The following is a 13,707-nucleotide window of genomic DNA, read 5'->3' on the forward strand; positions in this document are numbered from 1 at the left end:
CATTTTTCCCTCCATTCCCCTATGATCCTCTGTCTTGTTTCACAAAATCCTCATATCAGTGAGATCATATGATACTTATCTTTCTCTGATTGATTTATTTCACTTAGCATAATACCATCTAATTTCATCATCGTCGTTGCAAATGGCAAGATTTCATTTTTTTGATGGCTGCATAATATCCCATTGTATATATATATACCACATCTTCTTTATCCATTCATCTGTTGATGGATGTCTAGGCTCTTTCAATACAGTTTAGCTATTGTGGACATTGCTGCTATAAAGCACTGGGGTGCATGTGCCCTTCGGATCACTACATTTGTATCTTTGGGGAAAATACCCAGTAGTGCAATTGCTGGGTCGTAGGGTAGCTCTATTTTCAACTTTTTGAGGAACCTCTATACTGTTTTCCAGAGTGGCTGCACCAGCTTGCATTCCCAACTAACAGTGTAGGAGGGTTCCCCTTTCTCCGCATCCTCGCCAACATTTGTCATTTCCTGACTTGTTAATTTTAGCCATTCTGACTGGTGTGAGGTGGTATCTCATTGAGGTTTTGATTTGGATTTCCCTGATGCCGAGGGATGTTGAGCACTTTCTCATGTGTCTGTTGGCCATTTGGATGTCTTCTTTGGAAAAATGTCTGTTCCTGTCTTCTGCCCATTTCCTGATTGGATCATTCGTTCTTTGGGTGTTGAGTTTAAGAAGTACTTTATAGATTTTGGATACTAGCCCTTTATCTGATATGTCACTTGCAAATATCTCCTCCCATTCTGTCGGTTGTCTTTTGGTTTTTTTGACTGTTTCCTTTGCTGTGCAAAAACTTTTTATCTTGATGAAGTCCGAGTAGTTCATTTTTGCCCTTGCTTCCCTTGCCTTTGGCGATGTTTCTAGGAAGAAGTTGCTGCGGCTGAGGTCGAGGAGATTGCTGCCTGTGTTCTCCTCAAGGATTTTGATGGATTCCTGTCTCACATTTAGGTCTTTCATCCATTTGGAGTGTATTTTTCTGTGTGGTGTAAGGAAATGGTCCAGTTTCATTCTTCTGCATGTGGCTGTCCAATTTTCCCAACACCATTTGTTGAAGAGACTGTCTTTTTTCCATTGGACATTCTTTCCTGCTTTGTCGAAGATTAGTTGACCATAGAGTTAAGGGTCCGTTTCTGGGCTCTCTGTTCTGTTCCGTTGATCTTTGTGTCTGTTTTTGTGCCAGTCCTGTACCGTCTTGATGGTTACAGCTTTGTAATAGAGCTTGAAGTCCGGAATTGTGATGCCACCAGCTTTGCTTTTCTTTTTCACATTCCTCTGACTCTTCGGGGTCTTTTCTGGTTCCATACAAATTTGAGGATTATTTGTTCCATTTCTTTGAAAAAAGTGGATGGTATTTTGATAGGAATGCATTAAATGTGTAGATTGCTCTAGGTAGCATAGACATTTTCACAATATTTGTTCTTCCAATCCATGAGCATGGAACGTTTTTCCATTTCTTTGTGTCTTCCTCAATTTCTTTCATGAGTATTCTCGAGTTTTCTGAGTGCAGATTCTTTGCCTCTTTGGTTAGATTTATTCCTAGGTATCTTACGGTTATGGGTGCAATTGTAAATGGGATCGACTCCTTAATTTCTCTTTCTTCTGTCTTGTTGTTGGTGTATAGAAATGCAACTGATTTCTGTGCATTGATTTTATATCCTGCCACTATACTGAATCCCTGTACGAGTTCTAGCAGTTTTGGGGTGGAGTCTTTTGGGTTTTCCACATCAAGTATCATATCATCTGCAGAGTGAGAGTTTGACTTCTTCTTTGCCGATTTGGATGCCTTTGATTTCTTTTTGTTGTCTGATTGCTGTGGCTAGGACTTCTAGTACTATGTTGAATAGCAGTGGTGATAGTGGACATCCCTGCCGTGTTCCTGACCTTAGGGGCAAAGCTCTCAGTTTTTCCCCGTTGAGTATGATATTCACTGTGGGTTTTTCATAGATGGCTTTTACGATATTGAGGTATATACCCTGTGTCCCTACACTCTGAAGAGTTTTAATCAAGAAAGGATGCTGTACTTTGTCAAATGCTTTTTCTCCATCTGTTGAGAGGATCACATGGTTCTTGTTCTTTCTTTTATTAATGTACTGTATCACATTGATTTGTGGATGTTGAACCAGCCTTGCAGCCCAGGAATAAACCCCACTTGGTCGTGGTGAATAATCCTTTTAATGTACCGTTGGATCCTATTGGCTAGTATCTTGATGAGAATTTTTGCATCCATGTTCATCAAGGATATTGGTCTGTAGTTTTCCTTTTTGATGAGGTCTTTGTCTGGTTTTGGGATCAAGGTAATGCTGGCCTCATCAAATGAGTTTGGAAGTTTCCCTTCCATTTCTATTTTTTGGAACAGTTGCAGAAGACTAGGTATTAATTCTTCTTTAAAAAATAAATGTTTGGTAGAATTCCCCTGGGAAGCCATCTGGCTCTGGGCTCTTGTTTGTTGGGAGATTTTTGATTCCTGCTTCAATTTCCTTAGTGGTTATGGGTCTGTTCAGGTTTTCTCTTTCTTCCTGGTTCAGTTTTGGTAGTTTATACGTCTCTAGGAATGCATCCATTTCTTCCAGATTATCTAATTTGCTGGCATAGAGTTGCTCATAATATGTTCTTACAGTTGTTTGTACGTCTTTGGTGTTGGTTGTGATCTGTCCTCTTTCATTCATGATTTTGTTGACTTGGGTCCTTTCTCTTTTCTTTTTGATAAGTCTGGCCAGGGATTTATCAATCTTGTTAATTCTTTCAAAGAACCAGCTCCTGGTTTCGTTGATCTGTTCTACTGTTCTTTTGGTTTCTGTTTCGTTGGTTTCTGCTCTGATCTTTATTATTTCTCTTCTCCTGCTGGGTTTAGGCTTTATTTGCTGTTCTTTCTCCAGCTCCTTTAGGTGTAGGGTTAGGTTGTGTATGTGAGACCTTTCTTGTTTCTTGAGAAAGGCTTGTAATGCTACATACTTTCCTCTTAGGACTGCCTTTGCTGTATCCCAAAAATTTGGGGCAGTTGTCTTTTCATTTTCATATGTTTCCATGAATTTCTTAAATTCTTCTTTAATTTCCTGGTTGACCCATTCACTCTTTAGCAGGATGCTCTTTAGCCTCCATGTATTTGAGTTCTTTCCGACTTTCCTCTTGTGATTGAGTTCTAGTTTCCAAGCATTGTGGTCCAAAAATATGCAGGGAATGATCCCAATCTTTTGGTACCTGTTGGGTTCTGATTTGTGACCCAGGATGTGATCTATTCTGGAGAATGTTCCATGGGCACTAGAGAAGAATGTGTGTTCTGTTGCTTTGGGATGGGATGTTCTGAATATATCTGTGAAGTCCATCTCGTCCAGTGTGTCCTTTAAAGCCTTTATTTCCTTATTGATCTTTTGCTTAGATGATCTCTCCATTTCAATGAGGGGGTGTTAAAGTCTCCCACTATTATTGTATTGTCGCTGTGTTTCTTTGATTTTGTTATTAATGCTTGTACAGTTGGCTGCTCCCACGTTAGGGGCATAGATATTTACCATTGTTAGATATTCCTGTGGGATAGACCCTCTAAGTATGATGGAGTGTCCTTCCTCATCTCTTATTATAGTCTTTGGTTTAAAATCTAATTTGTCTGATATAAGGATTGCCACCCCAGCTTTCTTTTGATGTCCATTAGCATGGTAAATGGTTTTCCACCCCCTCATTTAAATCTGGAGGTGTCTTTGCGTCTGAAATGAGTCTCTTGCAGACAGCGTATCGATGGGCCTTGTTCTTTTTATCCAGTCTGATGCCCTGTGTCTTTTGATTGGGGCATTTAGTCCATTTACATTCAGGGTAACTATCGAAAGATACGAATTTAGTGCCATGGGATTGCCTGTAAGGCGACTGTTATTGTATATTGTCTGTGTTCCTTTCTGGTCTGTGTTACTTTTAGGCTCTTTCTTTGCTTAGAGGACCCTTTTCAATATTTCTTGTAGGGCTGGTTTGGTGTTTGCAAATTCTTTTAGTTTTTGTTTGTCCTGGAAGCTTTCTCTCTCTCCTTCTATTTTCAGTGACAGCCTAGCTGGATATAGTATCTCTCTCGTTTACCGCTTTAAAAATATCATGCCAGTCCTTTCTGGCCTGCCACGTCTCTGTGGACAGGTCCGTTGCCAATCTAATGTTTCTACCGTTGTAGGTTACAGACCTCTTGTCCCGAGCTGCTTTCAGGATTTTCCCTTTGTCTCTGCGACTTGTCACTTTTACTGGTAGATGTTGGGGTGTTGACCTATTTTTATTGATTTTGAGGGGCTTCTCTGTGCCTCCTGGATTTTGATGCCTGTTTCCTTCCCCAAATTAGGTTAGTTGTCTGCTCTAATTTGCTCCAGTCTACCTTCTGCCCCTCTCTCTCCTTCCTCTGGGATCCCACTTATTCTTATGTTGTTTCACTTTATGGTATCACTTATCTCTCGAATTCTGCCCTTGTGATCCAGTATTGTTTATCTCTTTTTCTCAGCTTCTTTATTTTCCATCATTTGGTCTTCTATATCTCCTATTCTCTCTTCTGCCTCATTTATCCTAGCAGTTAGAGCCTCCATTTTTGATTGCACCTCATTAATAGCCTTTTTGATTTCGACGTGGTTAGATTTTAGAAAGGGTTTCTCCAATAACTTCCGTGCTTTTTTCAAGCCCAGCTAGTACCTTTATAATCATCATTCTGAACTCTAGTTCTGACATCTTACTAATGTCTGTATTGATTAGGTCCCTGGCAGTTGGTACTGCCTCTTGTTCTTTTTGTTGAGGTGATTTTTCCATCTTGTCATTTTGTCCAGAGGAGAATAGATGAATGAGAGAACAAAATGCTAACTGGGTAAACAACGACCCCAGAAAAACACTAAACAAATCAGAAGAAACCCGAAACTGGGGGAAAAGAAAAGGAAATAAAAATAATAATAATATGATCAGGCTGGTGAATAGAACAGAGCCAAACTCTAGATTTTGGATGTATTTTGGTCTGTTAGAAGAAATTGCCTCCCAGAACTTTAAAGAATGAACAACTTATATATATACATATACAAAAAATAAGGCTAAATACAATGAAGGGATAAAATATGAGTGTAAACATGAAAATTAAAAAAGATTTTTAAAAAGGAATTGATAAGATGTTGGTTGAAAAAGGGAAGAAGAAAAATTCAACTAAAAAAGAGAAAAATAAAAAATAAAGAAAATTTAAAAAATTAACGCTGAAAGACTAAAGAATCATGGGGGAAAAGCCATGAATTCTATGTGCAGTATTCCCCTAGCGCTGGAGTTCCGCCATTCTCATTGATCGGTAAACTTGGTCTTGGCTGGCTGTTCTTGCTGATCTTCTCGGGGAGGGGCCTTTTGCGTGGTTCCCAAATGTCTTTGCCGGAGGCGGAATTGCCCCACCCTTGCTGGGTCCTGGCTAAGTAATCGGCTCAGGTTTCCTCTCTGGAGCTTTTGTTCCCTGCAACTTTGGAGGACGAGAGTGAAAAGGACGGTCTCCCACTCTCTGCCCTGGAGGATCCGAGAACTCAGGGCCCCCGCTCCTCAGTGCGCCCCCGGAGAAAAGCAGTCAATCACTCCCATCTCCCTGGTCTCCGGCTGCACTCCCTGCTCACCCGGCCTGTGACCGAGCGTTCCTTTCTGTCTCTGGCACCCGACCCTGTGTGGAATCTCCAAACCCAGCAGATCCCTGCGGTGTGCTCCCCCGCTGCTCCTCCCGGGGGAGGAAGGGGCATCTCCCCGGATCTGCCGCTCGTTGGGTCCCTGCTGGAGGAGCAGTGGCCCAACTGTGCCGCGGATCACGGTTTATGGCAACCCCGAGCTGAGAGCCCGCGCCTCCGCTCCGTCTCTGCAGCTGGCTTCCCCACTCCGATACCTGGGAGCTCTGCTGCACTCAGGCACCCCCGGTCTCTCTGTGACCCCGAGGGTCCTGAGACCACACTGTCCCGTGAGGGTTCCACCCCCCACTTAGCCACTGGAGCGACGTCCCTCCGCGGAGCCGACTTCTAAAAGGTCCGATTTTGTGCTCCACGGCTCTATCACTTGCCAGAAGCGACCAACAGAGGCCCCCTCCCCCGCCGTCTATCCTCCCGAATATCGCCTCAGATTCACTTCTCCGCACATCCTACCTTCCAGAAAGTGGTCGCTTTTCTGTTCAGAGAGTTGTTGCTATTCTTTTCTTTGATCTCCTGTTGAGTTCGTGGGTGTTCAGAATGGTTTGATCCCTATTCAGCTGAATTCCCGAGACCAGAGGAAATTTAGGTCTCCTACTCCTCCGCCCTCTTGCTCCTCCCCCTCTTTATCATATAGTCTTGATCCTACTTTACCATATGAGAGTGACTATATTGTAGTATCTAAACTAATTATATAATAACATATCTAAGAGCTCTAATGCTACAGAAATGCAAAATTTGTGCATTATTTGGCCTGGAGGATTTTCTTCTACATTTAGTTCTTATTTTAGTAAATGTACTTTAAAATAAAAATCTGCAGTTGTAATCCTTGACATGAATGATTTGGCAAACATTTGGGTGTTATGCCTGTTTACTGATGGGTATATACCTTTGCAGTAATCTTATGACCATTTGTACTTTTTAAACTTCTTCCTGAAAGTACCATTTGTTGATGAAATTTGGAAATTTATTTTTATTTGACTCAGTTTTTTTTTTTCCCTCCCAGCATACAGCATGCCTCTGCAATGCCATCATTTCCTTGCTGAAAGTTCCTCTTTCGTTTCAGAGATATTTTTTCCAGAAACTGCAATCTACCAGCATCAAGGTAATACTCTACCAAAATATGGAGGTTAATACAGATTAAAAACCCAGTTATCTTCTGGAATACATGGGATATAGCTCTGCTTCGGCGTCTTACCTTTGGTTTTGATAAAACTTAGACCCTTTAGTTGTAAGTTTTTTCTCCCTTTATCAAGTGGTTTGGTAAAGGTAATGGGATTTGGGAGTTAAGCCCTTTCCCTTCTTACCTGTCAGTACCAGGTGCAGTGCGACAGGCACTTGGGTACCTGGAGCTCTGTCTCTTGTCTCCAAGAATAATTTGAGAGGTTTTCATCGTAAGTCCTCTACGAGGATCTTGAGCTGAGTTCGCATCTGATTGGGCTTTTCAGACCCCATTTAGAGTAAATCAGGTCTGGTAAGACATTACCAGTCCTACCTCCAGAGCGCTTTTGTCTGTGAATATCAAGTTTTGAGGAGTTGGCCAGTGAGAAGAGCTAATATTTTTAAAATATTTGAGCTCTCCAAATTCAAAAGCTATTTTTGATTCAAAGAATAAAATTGTTGGAAAAGGTGGAAAACTCAACTCCAAGAGATTTCCTAGATTATCCCTCTGTCAGTAAATGTCTTCAGTGCACTTTTGCATATCCATTTGAATGCTTTTGATTGTAAATAACAGGGCATTCCATTTCAAAAATGACCTGAATCACGAGAAAAATTGATTATCTCAGATAAGATATCTTGAGGTAGGATGTGTGCAGGGTTGACTGATGCAATGCTTAGCATCATCAGAAAGACCCATGTCTTCCATCTTTTCATTTAGCAGAATTTGGGCTTTCTGTAATTTAAGGGTATTTGGGATTTTTAATATGTTCTTAAATAAAAACTCTAATGAAAGGTTAAAAATGTTATTTGGTTGGGTTCCTGGGTGGCTCGGTTGGTTGTGCGACTGCCTTCGGCTCAGGTCGTGATCCTGGAGTCCAGGGATCGAGTCCCGCATCGGGCTCCCTGCTCAATGGGGAGTCTGCTTCTCCTTCTGACCCTCTTCCCTCTCGTGCTATCTCTCATTCTCTCTCTCAAATAAATAAATAAAATCTTTAAAAAAAATGTTATTTGGTTCATTTGTGGAAATTGACTTTTATACCACTGTGACTTGATCGTATATATAATTCTAGAATTTTAAGTTCACTTGTCCTTGAATTTAGTCTATTTAAAATTACATAAGACCAAAGAGACAGCAGCTGGACATGAAAATTTACATAGTGCATTTCCCTGCTGGAATTGGTTCATTGTCAAAGAAATGCCCCCCTACACAAATAAGGAAGACTAGGGCCTTCACTGTTTTCTGATCCTCAGTTACCCTCACACAGAACTGGGATTTGGTATTGAAAAGAGGCGTTAGGGAGAAGGACCCCTTGACTTTAAAGGTGCATTTGTCTGGGTTTCCCAGCAGTCAGGTCATTAGCTGTGTAACGTTGTAACCTATAGACAACAATTAGCACAAACATGTTTGTTGGATGAAAGCTTGTTCTTGCTTGTGAGCATTTGTCTTAATGTTGCTATTCCAGCTTGCTCTGTCGCCATCGCCCCGGAACCCTGCCGAGCCCATCGCTGTTCAGAATAACCAGCAGCTGGCGCTCAAAGTAGAGGGAGTGGTTCAACACGGATCTAAGCCAGGACTCTTTCGCAAAATTCAGTCCGTCTGTCTGAATGTTTCTTCCACGCTACAGAGTAAATCCGGACAAGACTACAAGGTAATTTAAAAAAGAGGCAGAGTTGTGATATGCGTTTTGTTAGCTCATTCATGGAAGTTTTCCAGTGATTTTCATGGTTAAGCAGATTGCAGTTACACCTCCCAGGGGAAGAGATACGGACATAAGTTAAAAGCACCTATTGGAGTTTGAGGGGGCTGATAAATAATAACCTCTCTTTTCTCTGCCTGAACCAGTTGATAGAGAAAGCATCCAGGCAGACAGAGATCAAAATATGAGCCTCACTGTTTAGCGATGGGGAAACCTAGCTCAGGTGCCTGCCAACAAGGACTTCCTAGCCTTGTACCTCTGAATTGAATTTTCCCACCCAGCCTCAGCCTGTGCACACAAGAGCCTGCCCCTATAAAATCGATGGCAGGAAGGAGCATCCTGATGTCCAGAGAAGGGAAAGAGAGAAGGTCTTAGCTCCTTGTGCTCAGTTCTTACCCAAAAACTTAGCAGTCAGTAGAATTCACCTCCTCCCCTGGAGACCAGTGTTGTTCATCTCATGAAAAGTCCCTCTACCTGGAGGGAAACATCAGCCTCCCTATCCCTCTTACCCCCCAAAAGCACACATCTAATTATTTTTCTCTATTTTAAGTAGATATTAGCATTTTCTAAAGAAAAAAGGGTAGACAACATTGACAGACAATGGTCAGATAAAGTAAAATCTTCCCTTACGGGTGTAACCCTAGGAATTTCCTGCTTTGAGAAATTATGAGGTAGGTAACCAAAAATCATGCTTGCTTTGTTAGCCAGGGCCAAGGTGCTAAATACCATGGAATACCAATATTCCAAATGCAGAACGTTCCTTTCTTGAGACATCTCTTTCCAGTTCCTTGGTGGCTTATTCACAGAAAATAGAACAAGGGAACAAGTACACAGTTGTGTGAACAGAGTTGTTCAAATGCGCAAGATTGGTTATGTCCAGGTTTATTGTGGGCATACTTGAACTGAGCTCCATAGTAAGGAAAGGAATTAATATTCTGTAAAGATATAAAAAGAGAACATTTTATTCTCTTTGGTGGTTTTTAGGGAGAAGGTGTGGTTTAAGCCATTTTTATTTCTTTTCTTTGGTAACTTTCTATCCCTTCTTTTCCCACCTGATAAGGCTCAGGCTTCATTCTCTTGCTCTCTTTGACTCCTACAACACAGACTGTGGTGCCTTATGTAGCCCTATATAGCAAATATTTGATGAATGATGACAAAACCATTTACTGTATTTAGAGTACAACTGTTATGTTTGGACAATCCTTAGGTCGTAGTGAGAATTTACATAGTTAACCTACCCCTGTCTGCAGCTGTGTCCCCGCTTAGAGTTTGAAAGAATAGTAATTCTCTTTGTTCCTTGTATATAATGATTTCTACTGTTAAGAAAAAAATATTCAAACCAGGCTTCTGCTTATTAACTTACCTCTTGAGGCATTGCTTAAAGTCAGGAAGCTGATATAATAAGTCATGTAGTATAAGATTTGTAATGTTACTTGCGGTGAGTTTTCAGCTTGAAATGCATCATCCGTTCAGAGTGATCAGGTTGCTTAGGCCTAGCTCTAGTTCTTTTAAGGAAGTTCATGTTTGGTAGGCATATTCTTTAGGGACATAAAAACCCTACAGAAGTTGTGCAAACAAACAGAACAGGGCCTATAAATAATCCTAAGATCTCGAATTGGTCAGTGACTTCGTTTCATCGACATTACAGGTAAATGTCTCTGGAAAACTGACGTCAAGATATGCTCATTTAGTCACAGAGTTTCAGGGCATATTTATGTCATTTTGATTAGGCAACAGAAACACACACATAAACCTAGAGCAATCTGGCCAAATAGTCGTTAAGTTTACCTTTATGTGTGTTCCAGAGTAAGTGTCTCTCTTGGCATACTTCATCTTGGGTACAGGTAAGGGTGTACCAGAGGTGTTACTCTGTTTTTCAAAGGACAAAGACATGGGTGTCTAGCTAAATAAGTGAACAAGCCCATAAACCTGTGTTTTATAATATATTGTGCTGCCAGTCTGAACAAGATACTGAGTATTAGGTAAACACTGTACAAGTTCTAAAGTTAATTTGTTAAAGGAGGGAGGAACAATTTCATTACTGAAGCAATATAAAACCAGACTAGTTAGGAGGAAGAACCCTAATTTGTATTTACTTAGTGTTGGGTTCTTTTTCAGTCTCTTAGATTTTAAACTTCCTGCAACAGGTGATTGCTCCCTGTTTCTTCAGAATATCTCCTCACAGAGTAAAGAAAAGTAAAGAAAGATGGAAATTGGAGTTGGGGTTGGGTAAGCAAGTGTAGTAGAAGAAAATTTTCTCTTCCATTGTCTTAGGGTCTCCTGCTGGGCCTAAGATTAAACTGATATTGAGGCAGATTAACATGAGAAAGGCATACATGTTTGTTAGAATTGTACCTATACATGGGAGTCTTCACAAGACAATGGAAACCCAAAGAAGTGACCAGAGCAGAAAGTTTACATAACTTTTAGACAAAGAAACGGTAAATTTGTGAAGACAGAAGACAAGGGCGAGGGGCAGTAAACTAGGGAAGTGATTGGGAGAGAGGGGGTGGGGGGGCACCTGTGGGAGATAGGGGTTATTCTAGTTTATTTGTGGAGGTACATTTCAGCATTGACTTCCAGTCTCTAGTGATAAGGATGTTCTCCTCTTCTTGGTATAGAGAAAGGGCACTTTTCTCATGGGAGGTTTTATGGCCTGTTTTAGGTAAAAATGAGGAGGTCAGAGAGCCCTTCCTCCATCTGCTGTTTCTCAGGTGCCTTTAAGCTCAAAATAATGTGCCAAAGCAGCATATTTTGAGGTGGCACGTCCTGGGCTCCTTCACAAGGAAGAAAGGCCAACATAGGAAGGGGTTGAGAAAGTCTCCGGGAACTCGTTCTACTCAAGGATAGTGAGGAGGCAGGATCGCTTAATGGTGAAGAGTGTAGGCTCTGGAGTTAGCCTGCCTAGGTTGCCTAGCCGGCCACTCCTTAGCTATGTGACCTTGGAGAAATTACTTAACCTCTCTGCCTCAGTTTCCTTATCTAGAAGTCAAAGGTAAAAATGGTACCTAAACCTCTGGGTTGTTTGTGGGGATTAAGTAAGCACTTCATATGGGGCCTAGCTCCCAGTAAGCACTCAGTAAATGTTAGCTATTATTGTTATTTAACAATTTTTTCATTCCAGATACCCATTGACAATATGACCAATGAGATGGAGCAGAGGGTTGAACCTCATAATGATTACTTCAGTACTCAATTTCTGTTGAACTTTGCTATCCTTGGAACACACAACATTACAGTAGAATCTTCAGTGAAAGATGCCAATGGTATTGTATGGAAGACAGGTCCCAGAACTACCATATTTGTAAAATCCCTGGAAGACCCTTATTCCCAGCAAATTCGCCTACAACAACAGCAAGCCCAGCAACCATTACAACAGCAGCAACAACGAAATGCCTACTCACGGTTTTAGCCACATGAGGAATGCACTCCTGGCTTTATAGGAATTGATCAAATGGGCAAAAATAATTTGATTTTTCATATGGATTCAGATACGAAAGTTAGAATGTGGAGTCCATTTATTCATTGGTTTCTATAATGTAATACTCTGGGGGGAAAAAGGGTTTGTTTTTCTTTAGAAATTTAATTTGAGAAATAACTAGGTTCCTAGCCAACAAGATTTTTTGTCCTTGTTCCTTCTTAAACCAAGTCCTTTATCATCTGCCTGACATTTTCATTGTTCTATTATTGTTTTTATGTTGCTGAGCCTTTCCTTTCGCTTTCAAGAAAAGTCATGTATTGGGATCACTGCATTTATAGATTTGACTCCCTGTCCACCAAAATACATCACTCGCTACCTGGCACAGACCTCTCATTCTGAGCCAGGCATTGGGAAATTCTGACTGGTTAGTACAAAGTTGACCTGTGGTAGCAGAAACCAAGTCCTTCCCTGGATTGACTTCAGTGTGTCCCCTGAAATCCAGTTTTCTGGATTTTGAGAGCATGCAGTCTAGCCGAATTGAAACATCCTGCTATATTATTTCAACTACTTCACCTATCTTTTCTGTGCTAACACAGTCTTAATTTATTGTTTTAGTATTTAATTGACCTAAAAAAACAGCTAACAATTACATACAAAAATTGGAGATTAATCATTTGTGTTTTCTAGTATGTGTATTGTTTTGTTTATAGTATAGACTTTCTACATTATTTCTAAGAGTGAAAAAACTCACTCACATGTACCATCTTAATTTTTTAAATTAGGAAGGCAGATCTTTTGATTGGTTTGGTTTCTTCTTGGCAGGTTATGTAATACCAGACTTGATTGTCTAGAAAGAACAGCCTCTTTATAACACAACCTCAATTATTTGGGATGCTCAGGGAATAGAAGTTTTCTGGTTAGCCAGAAAACCCCTTTTTTTCTATTTCAATACTGGTTGAAAACTTATAATAATAAACTTTCTTGTCTTAACACGGTATACTAGTTGTAATTTACCTGTTCATTCTTCATTTGGGATCATTCAGTGCTCGGGATCATGGTTTTCTAAACATCAGGGATCCTAGGGTTGCAGATGTTGTTGATGATTGGACAGTTGGGCTGTAAGCAGCTCCTGTGATGAAGCAGGGCACATTCCCTGGAGGCTTCCTTTTTAAATAAATCTCTCATTTTCTTTGCTTGTGTTTTGCCTTTTTTTTTCTTTAAAGACAACATTAGCTCAAAGGGGAAAAAAAAAAATGAGTTGGTTTTTCTTTTTTCCTTGTCATGTCACCTCCAGTGGTGAGAAGTGATTGGCAACTCAGATTTCTCTGAGATTGCATAGCTCCGTGAGCTATTGTCCCAGCAAAGCACCCTCTCCTGCCATTGGCCAGAACGTTGTCATAAAACATGTAAGTCCCCAGTGTCCACTGAGGATGCCATCCCTTTAAATGCGGCCTGGTTGTGGACTGTGCACGATGTGGACAGCTGTGACAGCACCTGGGAACACAGGCCCGAGAAAGAATTGCCAGAGCGGTGTAGAGGAGGTATGCAGGACCCCTTTCCTTCTCATCAGGCGTGGAAAAAACTGGACCAGAAAGCACAGGTTGCACTTTTGTTTCTGATGAATTAGCTCTGTGACCTGGGGCAAGTTACTTTATCTCTCTAGAGTGGTTTCTTTGTAAAATGACTGAATTAGATTAGATCTCTTAACTCCAATCTAGAGTTTTATCAGGTGACTAAAAGACTAAAAGACCAA

At 40.9% G+C, this 13,707-nt stretch overlaps 1 protein-coding gene across 3 annotated transcripts in view; it reads left to right on the top strand.

Annotated features, from left to right (window-relative positions):
- INTS7 (integrator complex subunit 7) overlaps nt 1-13,147 on the top strand; it is a 100,565-nt gene extending 87,418 nt beyond the window's left edge. For all 3 annotated transcript variants that reach the window (XM_025877899.2, XM_073900225.1, XM_025877900.2), the window contains 3 exons: nt 6,682-6,780; nt 8,300-8,485; nt 11,658-13,147. In XM_025877899.2, the coding sequence (XP_025733684.1) occupies nt 6,682-6,780; nt 8,300-8,485; nt 11,658-11,945 (573 nt within the window). In that variant the 3' untranslated portion in view covers nt 11,946-13,147. The remainder of the gene's footprint in view (nt 1-6,681; nt 6,781-8,299; nt 8,486-11,657) is intronic.
- The last annotated feature ends 560 nt before the right edge of the window (nt 13,148-13,707 follow it).

Source organism: Callorhinus ursinus, unplaced genomic scaffold (assembly GCF_003265705.2).
Source record: "Callorhinus ursinus isolate GAN/ISIS: 27379988/994484 unplaced genomic scaffold, GSC_fseal_2.0 scaffold13, whole genome shotgun sequence".
Taxonomy (NCBI): Eukaryota; Metazoa; Chordata; class Mammalia; order Carnivora; family Otariidae; genus Callorhinus; species Callorhinus ursinus.